The sequence below is a fragment of the Quercus suber genome, unplaced genomic scaffold, assembly GCF_002906115.3.
Source record: "Quercus suber isolate HL8 unplaced genomic scaffold, Cork oak 2.0 scaffold_574, whole genome shotgun sequence".
Classification (NCBI taxonomy): Eukaryota; Viridiplantae; Streptophyta; class Magnoliopsida; order Fagales; family Fagaceae; genus Quercus; species Quercus suber.
Window position 1 is genome coordinate 109,265 of NW_027070019.1, and position 26,850 is coordinate 136,114.

Below are 26,850 nucleotides of genomic sequence, written 5' to 3' on the forward strand. Positions count from 1 at the left end.
AATCGCCGAATGTCTACCAGGTTGAATTAAAGGCTGGCTTGAAGCCTGAATGGGAATAATATGGGGGTAAAAAAAAAAGGACCTGTCAAATATCCCGTTATAATTTTATAATTAGTCCTTAATCCATGCTAGGAGATTTTGATTAAAAAAATAGTGATACATATTTAACTATTAAGTATTAATAAATCATCATGTAGTTGCACATGTGATATGTTTTTCACCGAAATCGTCATCAATGCTTTTCCTTGTGGTGATACATTTCATTCTGTTTTTGGTCATTTGGTAAATGACATGCTATCTTTTGTAAACTTTTGTTGTTTTTCCTTCTTTCAATAGGCAAGATAATATTGTAGCATATGCCTTCATTAGGAGAGTAAGATTTTCTTTTTTGCTTTTAATCTGAATGGAATCCGTTCCTCTAGATATTGATACCAGCAATTTGATTAATGCAGTGCCAAGCTGTTTCTCAAAAAAAAAAAAGTATTAATAAATAAAAGATTATATTAGATAATTTATAGAAGAGGATATAGTATTTGATTCTTTTAATAATAATAAAAGATAGCAAGCTATAAGTAGTTTCAACTAACATATTTTAACACCATTATTTATTGTAATTGCCAAATTGATTGATTGATTGGATATTCATTATTTATTATTGTGTTTTGTGTGAATATGTGCAAAGTCCTACATACATTGGGCACGTTGATTGGATTTAGCCTTTATTAACAACTACAAAGATTCACAATTGTAACTAAATTAGTCATTTTGAGATAAAGCATAAATGTCATTTGTTCTTTCACGTGGCTAATTCCATATGGATGATTAAGAATTATATATGATTAAAGAAAATATTTCAGTAATATAATTAAAAATAAATAATAAAATAGATAACAAAAAAGAATATAATTATTTTAAGTTATATGACAAATGCACATAGCATATGACCAACTTTTTTTTAAAAACAAAATATTACAATTGATTATAGAATAAAAGATGAAACTCCTATTAAATTTCTTTAAACTTTTTATGATTGAGTTTTAATTAGAGTGGTATTTTAATTGTCAAACTATTAATTTGGTACCTCTATATTTGTCAAAGTTTTAGTTTTCGTCCCTATACATTTAATTGTTTAGATTTTATCTTTTAACTATCAAAATCAAGGTCTATCAATTATTAACTATGTCAATTTTATTCTTCAATTTTCAAGATCAAATCAATTTTATTCTTATAAATTGACTTGATTATGGATAAAATTGATTTGATTTTGAAATTCAAGGAATGAAATTGACACAATTAATAAGTGTAAGGGGAGAAATCAAAAGAAACCATTTAATATATGCATACATGTAAAATTGAAATTTTCCCAATTGTTGGATGAACAAAAGTGTTGTTTGGTTTATCTTAAATTTATTAAACCTTTGGGGAAAGAGTTTCACTTAAAATAAAGAAATAAAGTACGTTAATAAATTTTAAGTACTTATAATAAAATTAGGTTGTCCATTTTTTAGTACTTACATTGAGTCACATATTACAAGCACCTTTCTCAAAAAAAAAAAAACATATTACAAGCACAATGTGTATGACTCAACTTTATTATTAAAAAAAATTATGATAGATAATTAAAATATTATAAAATAAATAATAAAATTTCTTTTAAATTTCTAAAAACTCATGGACGTACGATTTTAAACAGAGCAGTATTGTTGAACTTTTGAAATTTTGACAATGAGTTTCACTTAGAGCAACTATGTTAATTATTCTAATGAATTTATAGTGCACCACACGACATAAGGGAGAAAATCTTGAATAAATCGGGGTCATTCTACTTCTTTCCCCTTAAAGAAAAAATAAAGAAGTAAAAACACCCGTGCAACCTCCCGTATTGGGGTCTTTCTACTTCTTTCCCCTTAAAGAAGAAAGGAAAGGTTGTCCACATAAAAAAAATTATGCTGTGCAACTTTTAATACTTACATTGAGCCACATAATGCAATCATAGCATATTTGACCCAACTTTTTTTGTTTAAAAAAATTGTGGTAGATTTTTTTAATAATGAAATTTCTTTTAAATTTCCAAAATCTCTAGTACGTACGTAGTAGAATTTTAATTTGAATAAAAATTTTATTACTTTTAAAATGGATGGGTGTGCTTTAATAACTTCCTCTATGCTCGATCTAGGAATTTTTTTTTTCTTGCTCGATCTAGAATTATTATTATTTTTATATTATTTGATTTTTTTAGCTATCGGTTCCAAAGCACAACCACATTTTGTTTAGTGTCTAACTTTGCTGGAGATATGATTTTGTTTTTTTTTTTTTTTGGTTATATATAGAAAAAAGAAAACCTTGTTGGAGGTATCTGATTCAGAGTGATGTGGGACCAATTTGGATATGAATTTGCTAATTAATTAAAAAAACTAGCATTCAAATTTTTTTTTTTTTTTTTTGGTTATATATAGAAAAAAGAAAACCTTGTTGGAGGTATCTGATTCAGAGTGATGTGGGACCAATTTGGATATGAATTTGCTAATTAATTAAAAAAACTAGCATTCAAACCAATGCATAGCATAAATACAAAATAAATGTCTTGGACCCCCTTAGATGAAGCTGCCCATGATGACTTGTTCCAGACAATAACTACATCAGAAACATATAAAGATCAAGTTCAGTTCCTCAGTATATGCATCCATATCTGATTTGAATTTGGTCGACTCACTGAAATTCATGCTTTTCTATATAAACAGACTTATGTTAAGTAACCATGTGACGTTTCTTTCTTTCTTTATTTTGACAGTTTTATACACATTGTAGTGTGGGAACTGTGGGTTTGTCAGGTTGCCACTGTCATTGTTCCAATATGTTCATAAATTTCATTTCCCTCTCATTTCAATCCAACTAAGTAACCATTCTAAGCAACCAGCATCATTAAAAAAAATAAATAAATAAATAAAATAGACACTCTTAATTGAAAACTTAGACTAACTATGATTTAGAATGGGCCCAATTTCATTGACATGAATTTTGCATCAAGTAAATTGTCCATCTCTTAAAAGTGTGTGAAGAACTAGCAAAATACAAAACCAATCATTTACATTTCATTTAAAAAAAAAAAAAAAAAAAACCAATCATTTACAAATTCTGAAACACTCCATTTTCTTAAAAAAATTTAAATATTAAATATATTTGCTCATAATAGGGCTATCGGAGAAAATGTGTCCCATAACCACTAATGGTTTATAAAAACTCCACTGAATGCTTGTAATTGTACTATTACCTATTGTTGAGGACATTCTTTTTTAAAAACAAATTATGGGCCTATCAAAAAACCCATAACAAAAATAAGTAAGAGAAGCCTAAACGCATGGACCAAACCTACTACTCTCCTTATTTATTACTAAATAGTTTTATATATATGTAGATTCTAATTAGCTCAATTGGTACTAAATACCTTATTATGGGTTTATTGTTGAATATATATATATATATATATATTTATTTATTTATATTTGGCCTTGCTAACAATAGTCTATGTACTTCTTCACATCTACTTATATGATTCATCTCCTAAACTACTTAACGCGTGAGAATAATCTTTTCTCATTAACTTTTCTACTCCCCTCATTTGTTACTTCATTTTATTGCCTAAGAAAAACACAAAAATAGCATCTAACAAGCAACCCATTAGCATTAGTATTAGGCTCGATTACTCCCAAATATGATGTCAAACAAATGTCTTAGACTTTCCTTAAATAGAAAGATCGCTAGAATTCAACACGAAAAAAATCCCAAAAGTAGGAGAGAGTCTCTCTTTTGATTTTTCTTTCTTTCTTTCTTTGGCTTATAACCCAAAAAAAAAAAAAAAAAAGTTGGAAATGTCAAAAACCTTTACACCTACCGACACACCCTCCCTAAATACAGCTTCTCCTCCTCCAATTTAGGTTTAGCGCTAGTGATGAAATTGATTGAAAATTGGTGACATGAAGGGAAACAATAGTGGGAGCAAAACTCATCACTTTTGGTCGTGGTCGATGCCTTTTTTGGGCAAATTCATTCATTTAGGCCCTTAAATCTTTGTTTTTGCCTTTTTAGTCATTTTATTTCCTTTATAACTTTCAATTTAAATGTTAGAATAATGTTCTATCTGTTCTAGCCTATCTCCTAGAGACCTTATGATTTGACTTTGCAATTATTTCAATTTTTATTTTTGATAATTTTTCAAATTTATAGTCTAATTTCATGCCTAGGGTTTTAGGGAGTTTTTCCTTGCTACCCTAAGAGTGTTTTAGGGTTTTCTAAGTGTCTCCTAGCAACCATAGGACTTTTTTTATTTTTTATTATTTTTATTTATTTAAATGTGTAAAGTTGTGATTTCTATCTAGCATTTGTTGGCTTTAATTTTGTGCCAAATTTGATTGTATTTTCTTCAATCATTCCCTATATTTATGTGGGTTTAATTGTAAGGGATGAGTGTCAAGCATCAAAAGAAGATCAATGGAGTTTGCAACTAGTTTGCAAGAAGTTCACGAAAAGAGTAATCTGCGAAAGTTCATGTGTGAAGCACATGACTAGAAGCTGAAGAGTCATGTTAGGCTTTCAAATTCGCGAATACTTTGCAAGAAATGCCATCTCGCGAGGTACCTGCAAAACTCTTTGTTTGGCAAAAAGAAAAAGTGTTTTATCAAATTATTTACTCACACTATAAAATACCCTCATTACCCACGAAATGTAAGGAGTGCTTTTTAAAGAGAAAACTCTAGCAAAAACACTTGAGAGTTAGAGATTGTTATACCCACAATCATCTACACATTTTCTCTTGGTTTTCCTCTACTCCTACCTCTCCTTCACTACATCCTTAAAAGGTTCTTAGCCTAAACACTTACCACACCAAATCTAAGAGTTGAGCCAAGTTTTGGTGCCTTTGGGAAGCATTAGAAGGAGCCATTAAATGGCGGATGCAATTTGGATAAATTGCAAAATCCGAAAAACTAGTGAAGACATGACTCCGAAAAGTCCGTTAGTAGCGAGAACTTGGTGGGCACAAGTACATGGGGTAGACTAGGCTTGGAGAGTCTTGTATTATTCGTGTACTACAACTTTATTCACTAGTGGATCAATTTTGACTTGGGGCAGAGAGGTTTTTCGCTGAGTTTTTCAGTTTCCTCTTCGATAACACATCTTGGTGTTATCTTGTGTTTGCATCTCCCTTCCCTACTCTTTAAACTTTTCATTTATTGTTCATTGTGGTTGGATATGACTTAGAATAGTATTACCGATTTATTGTGTATATTTACTCTTGTTCCGTATTTTGTTAAGTTAGAGTAAAAGCAATCTAGCCATAATTTTAAAATTGGGGTCTGAACAAGTTTTAATGTTTTCACACTAATTTGAGCTTTCAAAATGCATTATAGTTTTCAAGGTAAATTCAGTTTTGATATTAATAAAATTTTAGAATTTTTTTTCTGTTACTTTTTGGTGGATTTCAGACTCTCTCATCGTGGATTTAAAGATATAAATTTTCTTGAAGTATAAACCTAATTTGCATCTTGTGACTTTTCACCTATGTCAAATAACCCAGGTCTAACTATTAGCCTGTTGAAGAATGACACATAACAAGGCGATAAAAAGACCCCGACACTGACCATTCATGATCATTTGGCCCATTCTTGACTATGAATTCCTAAACCAAAATATTTAATATTATTGAAGCATCGCATTAATTTCAATACAATGCCAAAAACTTGGCCAAAATAATGAAAAACTTTCTTTCTTTCTTTCTTTCTTTCTTTTAGGAATCAAACGGTGGCGTTCCGCACACATCAAAATAACCCGGGTCTAACTATTAGCGTATCAAAGCATGATACAGAGTAAGTCGACAAAAACGGCCCCAACACTGACCATTCTTTTTTTTTTTTTTGATAGTAGACGTATCAAAGCATGATACAGAGTAAGTCGACAAAAACGGCCCCAACACTGACCATTCTTTTTTTTTTTTTTGATAGTAGACCATTCTTGATCATATGGTCCATTAATTCTTAACTATGAGTTCCTAAACTGAAATATTAATGAAGCAATATTGCATTAAGCAATTCAACTTCAATACAATAACAAAAACTTGGCCAAAATAACGAGAAACTTTCTTTCTTTCTTTCAACTTTCAACCATTAGAAAAATGGTTGGTGTAATTTTATGATCTTAATGGTAGGGGAGAAGAATGTATGGGGGAAGTTATGGAGCTTTGAGTTTTCCCAAATATTTGCTACCCTGCAACACTGCAATTTTTGCTAGTAGTGTTGCCTGAAATTGTAACCAAAAGTGAATATGATAAGATCCTACAGAGAAATGTGGGGGAAAAAAAAGGAGAGGAAGGACGAAAGGATAAAAGTTTAATTGTCTTAAGTGAAACGTACAAAGCAAATTTTCAAAGGGTTTCTGTAGAGGTCCAAATCCCACCAAATGTAGGACAAGATGTGTTGTGACCTTCCCCAACATCCCCATCATATTAACCTATATATTTACATCTTACATTTTTTTGAGTGAAAAAAATGTGCTCAATTTTCGTTTGGATTTTTCCTTAGCTTTTGAAATAGAAGATGGTACAAAAAATGAAAAATGTGATTATTATTGGGCCAAAAAAAGGGCATCACGGAATGGGGTATGTGACAAGAAGTATATAGAACCAGATTTATAGGTTGATCTTTGTTGTCCGATATAAAGCAAAAAGGTGGGGAATATGATGCCTCTATAACGAGGTTGATGAAGAGATGATGCATAGTATAATGATATCACTAGCGAAAAAAAATAAAAAGCATGATCACCTCAAGAATGGAACTATTCTAAGACTAAGAGGGCGATGGCCCCCTTGAAATTTAATTTAATGTATTTAAATATATGTGAGTTGAAGTTTCAAGTTTGGACTCAAAAAAAAAAATATATATATATATATATTATATAAAGTATTATATAAAGTCCTCAAAAATTGAAAACAAAACTCCAAAATTGTAAGATGTTAGAAAAATAAATAAATAAATAAAAGAGAGCCATGTGACCCATATTTGTGTTTGGTATAATAATAATATTTTGATTATTTGTCATTTGAAAGTGAAAATAGGAAAAAGTGGGGTTTTGAAATTTGGGTGCTACCATGTTTTTTTGGCTCCACCTAACGGACTGCATGAGTGTTTTTTTCTCCATTAGGATTACTAAGGTCTTTAAGTTAGAAGAATATTGGCAATATAATGAGATACTGTTATAAATATAACTTTGAAATGTTGGTGGTTCACACTATTTCCTCCGTGGCTTGAATATTTGAATGATAAAGGTACAACTTTGTATCTGCCATGCTTTTCTCTTTAGTAAGTCATTTAAGATTTTTAGGTAGGATTCATTCATTGTTGAAAGATTTAAGAATTAGACAAAAGTTAGGGATGCAAAGATTGTGCTTTTATAATTATTATTAAAAAAAGTTTTTATGCACCATTATTTAAGAAATTATCAATTTATCATAACTCTTTTCATGAAGTTCTGGAGAGGACTTGATGCCATGCAATTTATTCATCAACAACTAAAGTGTTTATCCAAAAATTTAGTGACGGTGGAATATGGATTAATGTTGTACTTACCACTGTGAAATTATTTTGCAAGGCATTCATCATATCTGTCTTATAGTTATACATGAATGCTTGCTATGTTGAGAGATGAGATCAAGTTCGTCACTGATATAAGATGACTTTACAATTGAAAATCATTATTGAATACTTTTTCTTCTTTTTTGGTGTTTATTTATTTATTTATATTTTGTTAACAATGAATGGATATTGGTTTTATTTTTATATATTAATTCAGGGTTGAATTTTAGTATATTTGTTATGACTTAATTTTTTATAGTTAAAACTTTGACCGCCACATATGAATTCCTAATTCTGTTTCTTAATGCACCAAAGAAGCAACTTCTCATTAGCAGGAAGCACAAGTGGTTCAGTCACGTACAACATACTAAATTACTAATATTAGCATATGAGTTATATACAATTATTATTACTATTAAAATAACAAAAAGGAAAAGAAAAAATAATTGGGAACTGAATAGTCTTTTGCTTTGGTAAGTAAGTACTTCAGAATAAGTCCCTTTACAACGCGAGCCTATCATTACCCCCAAAACACGATGATTTGTCTGTCCTAATCCTACTCTTCTCAACTTTTAAAATGGCTCCATTTAATCATTGCTATTCTTGGTAATTTTCCCCTTGATGGTACTTTGAAATGCTAAAATGTGCAGATCCTACATGAGTTTCATTTCAATTATGCAGTAAAGATTATCCAACAACATTGTTGTGATTTCCTAGAGCTTGTATCATTATGAGGTTAGTGTGGTAGTAAAAGTTCTCGTATCGCTTTACATGATAATTAGCAGGAGTTGAGTAATTCGAATAGTAGTGCTTCAACAAATTTGTTGTGCTCACAATGATAGTTTCATCAAAACCTTAGTAGTACAAGCGATATTATTCATTATAGTCACGTGATATAAGACAGATGAGTTCACAACATAAATCTCCTTTTTCATATAGCAAAAATTCAAAAAGATTTCCTAGAACTTGTGTAATGCTTAAATGAGATTGGAAGAAGAGTAAAATTGAAAACCAAATTATTACCAATATAGAAGTTATTATGGCATATATCACCAAGTTATTATGGCAATTATTTTTTTAAAAAGTGGCACGTGTAAAGGAGCTGGTATATATGGACCCAATACAGATCCCCTTATGGGTTCACAATCACATGCATGACAAGAATGTAATAAAGTTACATATGAATCATCATATATTTATGCAAACAGATATATAAATATGAAGATGAAGTCACCTAATATTTCTACTAAGGTGGAAATATTGAATTTGGGGCACGGGTGTTTCGTGCACTCAGCACTCTCTCCTCTCTCTGGCTAGCTTTCTATTACCTGTACAATACCGATTAAACTAGTCCATGCAGCTTCAAGGATGAAATTACCAAAATACCCCTAACTTTTCCCAGAAACTACGATTCCAAAAACCGAATGGAAAATCAAATCAAATCATTGAGTGAGATGATGAGGCAATGTGTTTGACGCGACCGGTGAAAATGAATGACGTCGGTTAGTTTTTTGGGATGCTCCCAAACGAAGTCGTTTCTTACCGCGCCCTTGTTGTTGCCTTGGAAAACGAATCTTGAAATTCGGTGTACAAAACCTTTTTAGCACAAAAGAACAAAAGCTTTTGACCGTCCACTTTGAGAAAACACACAATTGCTGCTTCAAAATAACAATAACGCCACGGAATTTTACGCGTACACAAAGTCAGTTTAGAATGTTTTTCTTTTTCTTTGAGGAGTGATCAAAGTCAAAACACACCATTATTAGTAATTATTTGTAAAAAATTGCTAAAATTACAAACAGCTTTACAAATTAGTAGCGAATCTAAATATCAACCAGTAAAATTTGTTATATAAATGATTTGTAAAAATATTAAAAAATAATTTATAACGGTAGAATTATTCTTAATTACACACATTATTTACTGTGGTTAAAAGGTATAAAAATTTCAACTCCTTATAAAAACTTAATAATTTTCTTTCATGGTAATAAATAAAAAAATTACTAAAAGATATGATAGGATAAGTATATCTAGTGTTCAATTGGTCCAATGGGAAAATGGTCTCCCTCCGAAAGGTTGATATTGCATCTAAGTTCAAAAGTATATTTTAACAGAGTGATGAATGCCATAAAATCAATTTTAAGATAAGATAAAAGAATGAAGATACAAGTTACAATGCTTTTTTGTATAGTGTAGTGTAACATGCATGGACATTCCTTTTTGGAAGCCAACTTTGAACGAACAAAAATTAGTGGTTGTGTCAGTTTCAGCATGCCTCACACAACATCAAAGCTCTTTTCTTTTCTTTTCTTTTCTGTTTTACATTACTCTTTAGCTCAGCAGATTCTACTAGGTTCAGCCACACAACACACCGGGACAAAAGAAACAATTAAACATAAAATTTGGTCACAGTTTGTACCCAAAAGTATGATATACACACTAACAAATGTAGCTCACTCCAACAAAGCTTTAATTTGCCACCAATTTCTTTTGTGAATTTTCTTTTTTTGGGTTGTTCATTATTATGAAATTAGTAATAATGGCAATGTTGAGATATATAGTGAAAGTAGTGGCATTTAACTAGCCACATAAAAACATAACAAAACACCCTTTTGTTTATTAGATAAAGTTATTTCCCAAATTGTATTATATTAACAAAAGTATCACTTTGTAGACTTCCTGTAAACCACATTACATAATTCATGCGCTAAAACCCACAAAGGCTCTGTGACTGTGTATATAAAAAGCCAGAGAAAGCAAGCCAGGGAGCAAACCTCTCACACTCACACATACACAATATTACATGTTCCACAGCAACAACAACAATGGCCACCATAGCCAGAGATGAATCAGACTATGATAGTAGTTGCTCCTCAATAACCGTGCCAGACTCAAGCCGTAGTTGGATGAGTAACCTCAGCTTTGGTAGCCGAAGGAGCTCAGTCTCTGTATGCTCCTCCACTGACACTTCTGTTTTAAGCTCTCACAAACCCCACAAGGCTAACCAAGCCGCATGGGAAGCCATGAGGAGGCTCCAGAGCTCAAAAGGCCGAGTTGGGCTTGACCATTTTCGGCTTCTACGTAGGCTTGGAAGTGGTGACATAGGGAACGTGTACCTTTGCCAGATTAGGAACCCTGTGGTGGGGTTGCCACAGTGTTTTTACGCCATGAAAGTGGTGGACAAAGAAGCACTTGCTATAAGGAAGAAGCTACAGAGGGCTGAGATGGAGAAGGAGATTTTGGGTATGCTTGATCACCCTTTCTTGCCAACTTTGTATGCTGAGTTTGAGGCTTCTCATTACTCTTGCTTGGTCATGGAGTTTTGCCCTGGTGGAGATTTGTATGCTGCTCGACAACGCCAGCCAGGAAAGCGATTTTGCATTTCATCTGCTAAGTAAGTCTCTTGGATCTTCAGAATTGTTTGTGTAGTTGTCAAATTTTGTTTAATAAAGAAATTGGTAAGACAAAAAGTAGCTTAAAGTAGGTTTTGTAAGTAAATAAGTTAACAACAAATAAGGTAATTAAATACGTACATGTTTTACCAGAAGTCCATGTTAATTTCCACCTCAAATGATACAAAGAAATAATGAGCTAGCCATAAAGAGTAGGAAACTCTCTATTTTATTTGAAACGGAGAAAATTAATTTTACAATTAAAATTTTATTTTATAATGACGCGTGATTTAAATTTTTTTTTTTTAGAAAGGCGCTATTTAAATGTGGTAATACTAAATTCACTTTAGACATAAAATGGAGTCATTTCCAATAAAGATGATATTGAGTACTTTTATTGGTGTGACATTACTTGCTTTTTATATATTCCTTTATTTATTGTGTATGCTTAGTTTTATGTGTGGAAGTTTATTACTAATGAGTAATGAAAATGTTATCATAGGTTTTATGCTGCTGAGACACTCCTTGCACTAGAGTATCTCCACATGATGGGTATAGTTTACAGAGACCTTAAGCCAGAAAATGTGCTGGTCAGAGAAGATGGCCACATTATGCTTTCGGATTTCGATCTTTCACTCAAATGTGATGTTGTTCCCAAGCTCCTAAGGGCAAACCGTACTTTGGATCCCAATGACAAGGATGTAAAGTGTTTGACACCTTCTTGTGTTGCCCCCATGCAACCTGTGCTTTCATGTTTCTCAGCTTCCACCAAGAAAAAGAAAGCTAATAATGTTACAACAATAACAAATCAAGTTGGTGTCCTAGAACTTGATCCAGAACTAGTGGCTGAGCCAATAAATGCTCGTTCCAAGTCCTTTGTTGGAACACACGAGTACTTAGCACCCGAGGTGATATCAGGTCAAGGCCATGGGAGTGCAGTGGATTGGTGGACTTTGGGGGTGTTCTTGTATGAAATGTTATTTGGGAGAACACCTTTCAAAGGTGAAAACAATGAGAAAACCCTCATCAACATCCTTAGACAGCCACTAGCTTTCCCAAGGATTGGTGTTAGTAGCAGCAAAGAATTTGAAGAGATGGTGAAAGTTCAAGACCTTATTAGCAAGCTGTTAGTGAAGAATCCAAAGAAGAGAATTGGAAGCTTAAAGGGTTCTGTTGAGATCAAGAGGCATGAGTTTTTCAAGGGTGTGAATTGGGCTTTGATTAGGTCAGTCAGACCACCTGAAGTCCCTAGTGATCTACACAAGTTTAGGAGTAGAGCTTTGTTACCAAAGTTAAGCAAGAAAGAGAGGGATCAACCATATCAAATCCCTCATCATTTTGACTACTTCTAACTTTAGATGTAAATAAAATTAGGTAAAACAGGAAGCAAATATCATGTATGGCACCAAAGAAAGAGTTGTTATCCTCTGTTTTCCCTACTAATGATAAGGATTAAAACAATTGATGTAAGACCGAGTCACTATGCTTTGAATTTACATTTATTTTATTAATATATTTATAAAGTATTACTTGTTTTTAGGTATTGTATGGTCCCTCTATCTCGTGTATATTATTAATATTTTTGCTTTTGTGTAAAAGGAAGGGGATCCCATAATTGTCCCAATGTGATTCTCATGAGAACTCTAATGAACTCATGTGATCACAATAATTACTCGTCTTTATCACGGAAAAAAATATTACAAAAGGAAAACTGAACTTTTTCTTTTTTTTTTCCAAGTTTGAAAAGATTGTCTACTTTCTCATATGGGCATTTTCATATCCACGCATTCACATTCCTTTCTATGAACAAAGTAAAGAAGAAGAAAACCATAATGTTTTCTTGCTCCCTCTTTCTTTTCCCCCCCTCTTGTTTTATGGCCATTAGAATTAAGTTGTTAATACTCATTTGTGGTCTGTGCTTTATCCTATTACTCCGAACTGGTTAATTCAGTGGATTTTGAGACATATATTTGATGTTGTTGAAAGTCATGAGCTTGTTAATTTAGGTGGCTCTGGGGCTTAGAAAAGGTAAAGAAAGAAATCGGGAATTGTGTGGTACAAGAAGAAAAGATAGATATCATGCATGTTTGGACCACTTCGATACACATCATTTAAAAATGGGTAAATTATTGATCCACAACAGAGAATGATGAAATATAAGAATGAACAAAGAAGAATAATAGAAAGTTTTGACGCTTAAAAAATTAGATAATTTCTCTTGATACAAAAGTAATGTACAATGTAAGTACATACACATAATACACTTCCTAATATTTTTAGTGAAAATTTTTCAAAAAGTATTCTCACATACACACACACACACACACACATATATATATATATATATATTGTAGGGTAAAATATCATTTTCATCCCTAAACTATTATAAAAGTTCTTTTTTCGTCCCTAAACTTTCAAAAGTTCTATTTTCGTCCCTAAATTATCACAAAAGTTCGTTTTTCATCTCTAAACTTTCAAAAGTTCTATTTTCGTCCTTAAACTTTTCCAAATATATTGATTTTCGTCCCTCCCACATCAGCACTCTGTCAAGCCACGTCAGCACTCCGTCAGATGGAGGGACGAAAATCAATACGTTTGGAAAAGTTTAGGGACGAAAATAGAACTTTTGAACGTTTAGGGACGAAAAATGAACTTTTGTAATAGTTTAGGGACGAAAATAGAACTTTTGAAAGTTTAGGGACGAAAAACGAACTTTTGTGATAGTTTAGGGACGAAAATGATATTTTACCCTATATTGTAAATTCGAAAGATCAACAATAAAAGAGAGGGAGGTAGATTTCGAACCATAGATTAGAAGATCACAAAGTATGTTATTATCGCACATTATTTGGCATTTTATAAAAACATTTATGTATATTATTTAAATAAGCTATAAGATTCATTAAAAACAATCATATAATTTAAACTACACATTAATAATTTCTTTAATTACCACATAATAGGTTGGAATAAGAACTTGTTGGAGTCCAACTTTTTCCTCTAAACTATTTCAAATTATTCTTATTTGTTAAACTACACCTGAAATCACGCACGTGTATTGTTCATGCTTATCAATTACCACTGAACTTGTTAGTGTCATACACTCACACTCCCAGTTGTTGTTTCTTGTGTTAATTTCTTTTTGCTAATATAATACTCCCAATTAATTGTTACAATTTCTTAAAGGAGGCCCACTTTCATATCTTGATACGTTAATCCCTATAGGCCATAACTTTGTTGGTAAGGTTTACCACGAAAATTCAAATTACTGCCATGTTGAAATGATGGCAATAGTACGCATCTTCAAAATCATACACTGAAATCACTGAGTTTGAAAATAATACTTGAGCATCATTATTACCCATAATAAAAAAGTCACTGCTATGGATGAGACTTGAACCAAAAATATAATAAATAGTATCGTACTTCTTTACTCAAAATAAGCAAAAAAAGAAAAAATAGTACGTACTTTTTCTTGATTAAAATCGGAGTCAATGAATATGCCAAAAAATGAGAATTGATGGGTTTGTGGACTATTCAATCAATGGGGGAAGTAAAGGTCCAAAACGTTGAACTCGCTTTTTCTCAGGTTGCCATTTTGCTTAACCATTGATGGAAATTTGGACCGCAAACAGTGAGACTCTCAGTGGTCACTCAGCTTGCAGTGGCAAGTAGCACGCGAGCTTCTCTTCCTTTTACGAATTGAGATAGGGACAGGGCTATGTATGCATGAATCATTTTGAATTCTTGCAGGTCCACTGGCCGAGGTTTCACCAAACAAGGAAATATGGAAAATTGCAAAGACATGGTGCCCATGTCTCATGATGCATTAAGAAAATGACCAAAGTAAAATTTTGGGAAGAGGCCTATTAGAGCATGACAGAACAGAGCTTCAGGTACAGAACAGAGCTTCAGCTACAAGTCGTTTTGTATAGATAATTATAGAGCTACAAGTAGTACAGTCTTGATGTAATTAGTTAGATAATGATAGACACATGTTAGCTCTGTATTGGTAAGCTTGTTAGTTAGTTAGATTAGTCAGTTAGCTTCACCGGGTGATTCTCATTGTATATAAAGTACTGAGTTCCTTTTTTTATCAATACACTGAATCTTTCACATACATATTTTCCCTCTTCTTCCTTTTTCTGGTTCTTCATGAGTTCCACCATTGTTGAGGGTGTATGTGCTTGAATTCTATTATGGTATCAGAGCTCGGACTAGTTGAGAGCTTCATCTGGTATTTTTTTTGAAACTCTCTAGTTCAATCTTTTACTTGTTTTCTTTACTTTCAGTGCTTAGATCCTTCGAATCAAGTAGTTCTCTTTAATTCTTGATTCTTGCACTATTTTTGTCTCTTCCCTATTTCGTAATTGAGATAGGGACAGGGCTATGTATGCATGAATCATTTTGAATTCTTGCAGGTCCACTGGCCGAGGTTTCACCAAACAAGGAAATATGGAAAATTGCAAAGACATGGTGCCCATGTCTCATGATGCATTAAGAAAATGACCAAAGTAAAATTTTGGGAAGAGGCCCAACTGAAGAAACAAAGGTGTTCATAGGCATAGCAACCCCATGAATTAAAGAGTAACTAAAGACAAAGGTAGCGAAGCGTGTTGACAGTGGAAAACTCTTGTACGATGAAAACTTGAGAGGAAAAAAAATTAAAAATATATATACACAAGAAAACATAAGAGAAAAAGATCAATAATTCATCATGTGATTCAACAATAGTATATGTCAACAAACACAAAAACACTCAATGATAACAAAATTTGTCTTGGAATACTACAAAATTGTATATTTGTAAGGGTGGAGTTTGGATTTTATCACGAAGTTTAAGGGTGTTCGGATTTTATACCTTAACGTTTTAAAACTTAAATTTTACCTTCTAAATTTTGAGAGTGTTTGAATTTTATTTCCTAAAGTTTAGGAGTGTTTGAATTTTATTCCCTAAAATTTAGAAGAGTTTAAATTTTATACCCTATAACTCTAAAGTTTCAAAATTTATAGTGTAAAATTCAAACAATCCTTAACTTTAAGAGGTAAATTTCAAATTCTAAAATATTAGGGTGTAAAATCCAAACGCTCCCAAACTACGGAGATGAAGTTCCAAATTTTAAAATTTTATGATGTAAAATCTAAACACCTCCCAACTTTAAGATTGTAATATTTACCTCTAAAGTTTTTTGGTGGTTAAGGAATATCTTCCTCCTCTTCTTCTTCTTCTTCTTCTTCTTCTTTTATTTTTTTTAATAGAAAATCTACCTAAAACTAGGCAACCCTTCCCCCCAAGGGTTTGGCTACCCGAATGAGAGTTCCTCAGCGTCTCCAAGCCTTATGGCTTAGGGGCACATCCTCCCACCTAACAAGAGGGTGTGTAAGGAAAATCTTCTTTAGTGGACAAGAAATACCAATTTAATTCTAACAAAGCAGATTTCCCTTGATTCTTGCTAATGACCATGATTATTGCTAACCAACTCCAGCATAAGCCACAAAGGCTTGAAGTGAAATGATCTTTCCTTGATTTACAATCCATTTGCTTTTATAGTTTTTGTGGTTCTTGCCTTCTGATTTTTTATAGTATCTTTGTACGTACCATGTCTAACTGCTTAGACTCTAATTGGATTTTTCAAGAACAATACTAGCGGCTCGCTTCACGGTTGTCTAGGAGCTAACAAGAATGGACTAAACCCAATTTTATAATTGATATTGAGATTTTTGTATATTTTATTAATTTTTGGTGATTTATGAATGTGGCAAAGTCTATAAGTCATAAAATCAGCTATTATACTCCTTGTGATCATATATTTTTTTTCTATCAAATTATTGCAAACATCAAATTTCTTTTAATTCCTTTGTTTGTGTAGCTCTCAATGCGATTCGACCAAGTCTCTTATCATCTTTTTATATATAGTCATATGTTACAAAAACAAAAATGTAGTTTTAAAAGAAATTAAAAAAAAAAAAATTACATCAAACAAGCTGAATGCAAAATGCTAGTATCATTTTAAGGTTTTTTTTTTTTTTAACACATTTATCAACACGCTATTCTTCTCATCCCAACTCATTAGTGTTAGTACATTTTAAATTAAATATGCTGAAACTCAAAATAACTGAAGATGAATAAAGAGATGAGTTATAATAAAATTTGTTAAAGAAAGAGTTACTTGTATGTAAGTTTTTTTTTTTTTTTTTTTTTGAGGACTTATATGTAAGTTAGATTAAATAAATTAAGAGAAGTTTTCTAAATTAATAAATAACATGTAGGTTATGTGAAGGGTTGGAAGACTATATATATGGCTATGCTATGGACTAATTTCACAGCAAGAGTGAATGAAGAGAAATAGTTAAAAGCAAAGAGTATTATGTAAGAGAGTGAATTCAATAATATTCCTAAATACTTGAGAGATTTCAGGCCAAAAAAATGTGTTCCTCAAGTGGAGCTTTGGGCTTGAACACTTTGTGCAGAAGCTATTCTAGCCATACAACAGCTGTTGTATCCTGGGAGAGACAAGTTAGAGAATGTCTGCACCAGTTACAAAGATTAGCCAATCAAGAGCTTGAATCTTCTTAAAAAGAGCGACTGTCATGCCTTAGTCCAAATAGTGTTGTGTTCATCTCTTTAAATTAATAATATTTAGTATATTATTCAGTTTCTCTTTGTATTGTTTCCATTATTATTGTGTTTGCACCAACAATTTTAAGGAGATTCAAAATGGAGCCAACAACTAAGAAGCCAAATGACAATGTCGGAGATCTCAACAAGCCCTTCCATTTTAAGGGAGCCCATTTCAAAAGATGGAAAGCCAAGGTCTTTTTCTATCTAAGCCTTTTTAAGGTAGCCTACGTCCTCACTAAGAAGAATCCAAACAAGGTCTCTACTGACAACATGACCAAAGATGAACTTTATGATCATCAAGAAAAAATAGATAAGTATGAACAAGATGAGTATAAATGTCATCATTATCTTTTAAATTGCACTGCGGATCATTTCTATGATTATTATAATACTACATACACTTCTGCAAAGAAATTTTGGAAAGCTTTACAAAGCAAATACGACACCAAAGAGGCTAGTGCAAAGAAATATGCAGCTAGTCGTTTCTTTCGCTGTCAAATGGTGGATAGCAAATCTGTTGTGGAACAGGTTCAGGACTTTCAAATGATTGTAGTAGAAGTTAGATTCAAAGGCATAAAGATTGAGGACAACCTTTTTGTGGCTGGTATCATTGACAAGCTACCACCATTATGGAAAGAGTTCCAAAAATCAATGTGCCATAAGCAAAAGGAGACATCCCTAGAATCCTTGATCACTCGCATCCGTGTAGAGGAGGAAGCTAGAGGACAAGATGCACTTATAACACAAGAGGGTAATGGACATTCTACCACCAAGGTAAATTTAATTTCTGCAAGCAATAACTAGCCCAAAGATCATTTTCCTAAAAATGCCCAATTGAGGCCAAGAAAGAAAAATATGAAAAATTATGATAGGCCTCACAATAGGGGCAACCCTAGTCAAAGGAAAAGAACCAAGGACTCCCTTCCAATAACCAACAAGTTAATGCATGTTTTGTCTATGGTAAAAGTGGGTATATTGCTGATTTTGCAAATTTTGGAAACATGGATCTGTCCCACAGGCTAATGTTACCGAAGAGCCTTTAGTGGCTATGATTACAAACATATACATGATCCAATATGTTGAAGGGTGGTGGGCAGACTCTGGTGCCAATAGGCATGTCTGCTATGATAAAAAATGGTTCAAAATATACACTCCTTTTGAAGAAGAAAAAACAATTATGCTTGGTGACTCTAGTAAAACCAAGGTACTTGGCAGTGGTGAGGTTGAGCTGAAATTTACCTCTGGACGTGTGCTCACTTTGAAAGATGTGCTATACACTCCATCCATGAGGAAAAATCTAATGTCAAGCTATTTGCTGAATAAGGCTGGCTTCAAACAAACAATGGAATCTAATCAATATATAAGGTCCGTTTGGATAAAACTTTTTTACTGAAATTGAAAACTAAAACTGTAGCGAAATAATTTTTTAATGTGTGAATAGTGCTGTGGGACCCATTTTTAATGAAAAAGTTGCTGAAAAGTGTAATTTGTGGACCGTGAACAGTGCAGGAAGCACTGTTCACAATTGACTTGTTAACAATTGCGGGCTGAACCCAAAAAAAAAAAAAAAAAAAAGGAGAAAACGCGTGAAATGCGAAACGCAGCTGTGGACGTGGAATCCAAACACATACTAATCTCTAAGAAATGATTATTTGTGGGCAAAGGGTATGCTTGTGATGGAATGTTCAAACTAAATATTGAAAATAATATGTCATTTGCTAGTTCTGTTTATATGTTGTCTTCTATGAATTTTTGGCATGCTCGCTTGTGTCATATAAACAATAGATATGTGAGAATTATGAGTAACAAGGATTAATCCCATGACTAACAAAAGACTTTGAAAAATGTGAAGCATGCAATCAAGCTAAAATTACAAAAACGACCTCATAAAAATGTTGAAAGAAATACTGAATTGTTAGAACTAATTCACGCCGATCTTTGTGAATTTGAAGGAAAATTAACTCAAGGAGGAAACAGGTATTTCAACACCTTTATTGATATTTCTTGAAATATGCATATGTTTATCTATTAAAAAAGTAAAAGTGATGCTTTTGAGAAATTTAAAAATTTTCTTAGAGAAGTTGAGAACCAATTCGGTAGAAAAATAAAAAGATATTAGAAATGATAAGAGTCGGGAGTATGAATCATTGAGTTCAACTCATTTGTTCAGCCCTTGGGAATATTCCATGAAACTACTCCTCCATACTCACTTGCATCTAATGGTGTGGCTGAAAGAAAAAAATAGAACTTTGATTAATTTAACAAATGCCATGCTTATTGAGTTAGGTGCTCCTCTAAATCTGTGGGGGAAGCAATTTTAATAGCCTGTCATGTTTTAAAAAAATGTACACAAAAAGACTAAATTTTGGGTTGCTTGGCCTTTGTAAGGTTAACGGATCCCAAAATACCTAAATTGGGTGTTAGAGCTACCACCTGTGCTTTTCTTGGATATGCAATAAACAATACAACCTATAGATTTTTGAATATTGAAAATAACGTGATTTTTGAATCAGGTGATACTATCTTTCATGAGGAAAAATTTCCTTTTAAATCTAAAAATAGTGGGGGCAAAGAAGTTATAGAAAATGTGTTATCTTAGCCTAGTTCTTCTACTCATTCACAAAATCAAGAAAATCTTGACATTGAACTTAGAAGGAGTAAAAGAGCTAGAGTTGAAAAAGATTTTGGCCCAGACTATAATGTTTTTAATGTTGATGAAAATCCTCTTACTTTGAAAGAAGCTTTGTTATCACTTGATTGTGTATTTTGGAAAGAGGCTGTGAATGATGAAATGGATTCACTTATTTCTAATAAAACATAGAAGTTAGTAGATTTTCCACTTGGTTGTAAAACAATAGGTTGTAAATGAGTCCTTAAGAAAAGCTTAACCTGATGGCACAATAGACAAATTTAAAGCTGGACTTATTGCAAAAGGTTTTAAGCAAAATGTTGATGTTGATTTTTTCGACACTTTTTCTCCTATACTAGAATTACATCCATTAGATTGCTAAATTGCTATTGTAGCCATATATGATTTGAAAATTCACAAATAGATGTAAAAACGACTTTTTTGATTGGGACCTAGATGAGGAAATTTATATGGACCAACCCAAAGATTTGTAGAGCATGCTCAAGAAAGTAAGGTGTGTAAGCTAAGTGTGCGTTTGGGTAGAAATTATTTCTACCCACATTTGCGTTTCCAGCGTTTTATCTTTTTTTTTTTTTTGCATGCGTTTCAAGAGACAAATTTCACTGTTACAGCTATTGTTCATGCACTGTTCATGAACAATGAACCGTAATATTTGACTTTTCAGCCACTTTTTCAACACATCAATGGGTCCCGTGCACTATTCACGAGATCCATAAATCTCACTTTTCAGCAACTTTTTCATTCAAAATGGGTCTCACGGTACTATTTACACATTTAAAAATTATTTTGCTACAGTATTTTCAGTTTTTAGTTTTCAATTGTATCCAAACGGACCCTAACTAAATCCCCATATGGCTTAAAGCAAGCTCCTAAACAATGGCATGAAAAATTTGATTCCGGCATGATTGAAAATTGATATAAGTCAAATGAATCTGACAAGTGTATCTATTATAAAACTTGGGAAAACTCACATGTCATTATTAGCCTCTATTTGAATGACTTACTAATATTTGGCTCTAATTTGCATGTTATAAATGAAACAAAAAATATACTTAGAAGCCATTTTGATATGAAAGATCTTAGAGAGGCTAATTTTATTTTGGGCATGAAAATTACAAAAACATGTGATGAAATATTTCTTGATCAATCATATTATGTTGAGAATTTATTGAAAATAACATAATTTTCATGATCATAAAAGTGTAGCTACTCCTTTTGATTCTAGTATTCATTTGTTTCCTGTTAATAATGACAATGATATTGTTAATCAAAAGGAATATGCTAGCATAATCGGTAGTTTGCGATTTGCGACTGATTGTACTAGACTTGACATTGCCTATGCAGTAAGAGTACTTAGCAAATTTGCTAGCAAGCCTAGTGGAGATCATTGGCAAGCCACTAAGCGAGTTATGAAATATTTATCTGGTACCAAATTACATAGTTTGTTCTATAAAAAATATCCTGCTGTACTTGAAGGTTTTAGTGATGCCGACTGAAATACTTTGTCAGGTGATTCTCTGTTTACCACTAGTTACATTTTTACTTTAGGTGGTGGTGCAATATGTTGGAAATAAAAAAAACAAACCATTATTGCTAACTCTACTATGGAGGCTGAGCTTATAGCTTTAGCTTCAACAAGTGAGGAAGAAAACTGGTTGAGAGATTTGTTGCATGAAATTCCTCTTTGGAAAAAACCAATACCACCTATTTTAATTTATTGTGATAGCACTGCTGCAATTGGTAGAGTACGTAACCATTTTTATAACGACAAATCCAAACCCATAAGAAGAAAACATAGTACTATGAGATCTTATTTGAGTAATGGCATCATTAATATAGAATATGTTAAATCTTGTGATAATCTTGCAGATCCATTAACTGAGGCCTTAACAAGTGAAAGGGTTTGGAATACATCAAGAGGGATGGGATTGAAGCCCATACAATCATGAGCCATGTATTAGGATACCCANTTAAAAACTCTTAATGAACATTTGTAGCTCTTATGAGTGGGGTGTCAAAGTTACAGAGTGCCCTATACAGATTTCACCTATGTGAGCGAGGGAGTGGGGCCGCTCCCTAAGAGAGTTGGGCTTATTCTCAAAGGTGCTCATGGAAAACTGGAATCAGCATAGGGCCTTAACGTGCTAGCTAGTAAAGCTCATGTCAACACCTAGATCATTATATGTGAGCAGTAATACTTTATTTCCCTTAAACAGTCATAGTTCAAGTCGGAGACCATTACTAACTCTAGAGTAGAGATTGTTGTTTCACTAAGTGAATGTTCAATGCAGAGCACACCTTCATGATGCATAATAATCCCTTTTTGCCCGGTAATCTCTCATTTTCCGAATTTAATATTAAAATGAGTGGGAGAATGTTAGTACATTTTAAAGTAAATATGTTGAAACTCAAAATAACTGAAGATGAATAAAGAGATGAGTTATAATAAAATTTGTTAAAGAAAGAGTTACTTGTATTTCAGTTAGATTAAATAAATTAAGAGAATTTTTATAAATTAATAAATAACATGTAGGTTATGTGAAGGGTTGGAAGACTATATATATGGCTATGCTATGGACTAATTTCATATCAAGAGTGAATGAAGAGAAATAGTTAAAATTAAAGAGTATTATGTGAGAGAGTGAATTCAATAATATTACTAAATATTTGAGAGATTTGGGGCCAAAGAAAGGTGTTCTTCTGGTGGAGCGTTGGGCTTGAACACTTTGTACAGAAGCTGTTTTAGCCATACAACATTTATTGGGCTGTTGTATCCTGGGAAAGACAAGTCAGAGAAGGTCTACACCAATTACAAATATTAGCTAACCAAGGGCTTGAATCTCTTTAAAGAGAGAGAGAGTGTTGCACCTCAGTCCAAATAGTATTGCGTTCATCTCTTCAAATTAATAATATTCAGCATATTATTCAGTTTTTCTTTGTGTTGTTTCCATTATTATTATGTTTGCACCAACAATTACCTTTTACTTCTAAATTTGACACACACAAACACACACACATATTGAATAATCATTATGGAGTGAACATAAAAAATTGAAATTCTATTGCATTTAATTTTTTTTTTTTTTAAATCCTATGATTATACTATCCCAATTGCATTTTATATAAGACCTTCTAGGAATGACAAGTTGTGGGAGTTACCAAATACCAAAGCAAGGCATTTTTTTCGCATCAACAACCTACTGTGTTACCTTCCAACTACTGATAAAAACTAATATGTCTTAGAGAAAAATATTATAGAACGGATGTCATAGATCGTATTTAAAATAATAAAATAATCATATGATTGTACTATCCCAATTGCATCTTTATAAGACCATTTTAGGAATGAAGAAGTTGTGGAAGTTACCAAATACTAAAGTCATTTCTTTACACATCAACAACCTAACTTGTTGCCTTCCAACTATTAAAAAAACTAAAATTTTTAAGAGATTTTAGGCACAACTTTTCCTTAATAATTCCTATAGGGGCCTAAATGAGTGATTTGATCCTTGTCCATACCAATTACATCTACATAAAAGCTCTCAAACCTTAATAAATCCTATAACCCCCTAGAAAATCCCTTGTTTAGTATATATTCTCATGTCTTTGTAATTAAGGGCATGTTAAAAGGTGAACTAGTTCTTGTTAATTTTTCATTTATCAATTAAATTATGACAATCATGTCCTGCTCATGAAAGAATAAGAAGGTATATCGTACATCAAAAATATAGGTATTCCTTCCTTACAATATGTGAATTCTACATGGTTATGAGATTCACACTATATACGTACAATGATAACAATGTAAATAGAGCTTGATCTTAACTTTTATGCAATTTCATCATCATTATATAAAACAAACAGCATGCAACGTTGAGCAACATGTGGCGGTTGAGAGTGACTGACCAGCAGGCACTTGGATGCAACACGTACGCACGCACAGTAAAATCCAAACCACCTAGCTAGCCACCCACTTCTGAAGAAACCATGAGCTGCCACTTAAGAGAGAGACCCATCAAAACAAAACCCATCAAACACGAACCTGAGCCTTATTTTGGAGCGCGTGGTCCAATCTAAGTAACTTTGCCAGAAAGCACATGAAAGGCAACCCATATTTCTTTCTTCTTCTTTTTTTTCTAAACAAAAAGAACTTTATTAGAATAAAGAATTAAAATCAAATTTCAAGGTCAGATTTGCTCTGGGAAAAAACAATTCACTGGACAGGAAAAAAAAAAAAGAAGTAAAATAGATGTTATAATTGAAACCACGAGTGGCTGAAGTGGGTGACCAGTTAAGTGCTAGAATAAATCTGAGAAAATGCCTTCAATTATAAACCAGAGGGTAAAGGGTAACTTTAAAATTAACATTTGTATATTGGTTATTTTGTTTTTCGAAGGAAAAAAATAATCACATACTTTAGGTACAATCTCACTCTATTAAGAGAATTTAAACATACCCTCTAGCTATTCAAAGATTTGAGAATGATATTCAACAATTTGAATAGGGAATATAAGCATGTCAACCATGGTTTAGCAGTATTTTTAAGAAAAAGAAGAATGATTTTTAGAAATCTTTTATGTTTCACTTATTCTTAGGAATTCTAAAAGGCTATATTAATCTTCTGTAAGCGGTTTAAAAAAAAAAAAAAAAATAATAATAATAATATATTCTCACCCTTAAAAGAGTATTTTTATTATTTCTCCTTATGATATTAAAGGGATAGTGTGATTATGAATGATTATTAAGATTGTGTTCTCTCTCAAAAAAAATAATTAAGATTGTTCTAAAAAATAATTATTTATAAGAAATTATGTACTAAAATCCCATTGATTTAATTTAGTACAAAATGTGTAAAAATGCATAATGAATAATAAATAATATGCATTTATTAAAAAAAAAAAAAATATATATATATATAAATAATTGATTAAGATTTAAATAGGGTAAGGGAGCACCTTAGGGAAGAAACCCAAAAAAAAAAAAAAAAAACCACTTCACAACAAGTCAACAACCTCCATACCCATTACACATTTTAGGATAGACAAAGTTTGACTAGAACCCCCACTAAAAAGATTAACATGGTTATATATTATGAAATTCTAACTGTTAGATCTCATATTCTTTATGTTTTTAACATACATATTAAATTTTGTGTCACTTATTTTTTATGTATAATTTTAGACTATTAAAGGTTAAACATTTTATTGATGAGAAAATGTTTTTAGAAGCATAGAGGATATAAGAAAATGTAATCCAATGGTGGATTTGTTAAATTTCACAACTAATATAAATATATTTAGTAGAGTTGTAACCATTTCCTACAAACTAGTCTGTAACCAAACTTTATCTTTTTAGGATTTTGCTATAGTTGCTCCCTTAAAATAGAATTGTTTAACAAATTTAACCATTGTGGTGCCACGTAACTCTTATTTTAAGGGATTGATGAAGAGCAATTTAGTATTTCATGTGGTGCCACATTTACAGAGGTCAAGTGAATTGCATATGACATGTTTTTCCTTCTTAGTTAATAGCCCAATTGCCAATAGAATGCAAAATGAAATACATGTTATAATTTTGCGTGGTAGTCATATATTTTGAAAGTTCAAGGTGATAAGTCTAAATAGGGGTATAGTCGATAAAGCATTATAATTATTATTATTATATGTTTTTTTGTGATTTTAAAATGAAATGGATTTTGCCGTTTGTTTGATCATAAAATTAAATGACTATTAAATCCTAGTAGACCAACCTTTAGATCGAGTGAGATGGGTGCTTAACACCTTCTCATCTCATGACTTAGCCTCTTATCTTAGAACTTAGTTTCTACATTAGTATCTTTTTGTGAAATTTTGTTTGTAGAATGTACCTAGAAGACAAAGTGAAAGCTCGTGAGTGTGTCGAAAACACAAGAGTTGTTTAAACCCCCAAAATAAAGTTACAACTCGATTGATTTTACACAAACTTAATACTAAGTGCAGAATAATGTAAAAGCGAGCGGATAAACAAACAAGCTACTCTAATCCATAATCAAAGCAACACAACAGTAAAATAGAATGTAAAAAAGTAGGCAAGAAAGATGCAAACACAAGAAAGTAGCGAAAAACCTCTTCGCCGTCCTCCAAGCAGAAATCTATCTACTAGACAATCAGTTGGGATACATGAGTTAGCAAGAGACCCTCCAAGCCTAATCTACCCGATGTACCTAAGCCCTCCAAGCTCCTACTCTAATAAGGCTTCTCGGAACCGTATCTTGTCTAACTCTCCAAATCCCGCAACAAGCTCCATGTTGCATCTGCCATCTTCGGCTTCTTCCAATACTTCCCATCAGGTCCAAAACACTCTCAACACTCTGAATAGGTGTGGGTTGTGTTTGGGTACAAATCTCCTCTCAAGGTATGATAATGAGAGAGCGTTGGAGAAGAGGCTACAATGATTTTTCACAAAGGATGAGCAGCTCTCTCTCAAAAAGATGGGTGCGTGTGTGTGTTGTAGAGAACCTATCCAGGGTTTCTCTCTCTGAATAGCCTCTCATACATTTGTAGGTAATGAAGGTATATATAGTAT

The 26,850-nt window shown here is 32.3% G+C and overlaps 1 protein-coding gene across 1 annotated transcript; it reads left to right on the plus strand.

Moving 5' to 3' along the window:
* The first annotated feature begins 10,291 nt into the window (after positions 1-10,291).
* On the plus strand, positions 10,292-12,484 carry LOC112027986 (protein kinase PINOID 2). The gene is made up of 2 exons (XM_024060618.2): positions 10,292-11,016; positions 11,517-12,484. Exons 1-2 carry the CDS (start codon positions 10,448-10,450, stop codon positions 12,364-12,366), a joined length of 1,419 nt encoding a protein of 472 aa, XP_023916386.1. The 5' UTR covers positions 10,292-10,447; the 3' UTR covers positions 12,367-12,484.
* Positions 12,485-26,850: the final 14,366 nt, after the last annotated feature.

Bases quoted from the DNA above. Each gene is read 5' to 3' on its own strand.
- LOC112027986 (XM_024060618.2), top strand. From the start codon at position 10,448: ATGGCCACCATAGCCAGAGATGAATCAGACTATGATAGTAGTTGCTCC. The intron at 11,017-11,516 runs GTAAGTCTCTTG...ATGTTATCATAG, and splicing joins TTTTGCATTTCATCTGCTAA to GTTTTATGCTGCTGAGACAC.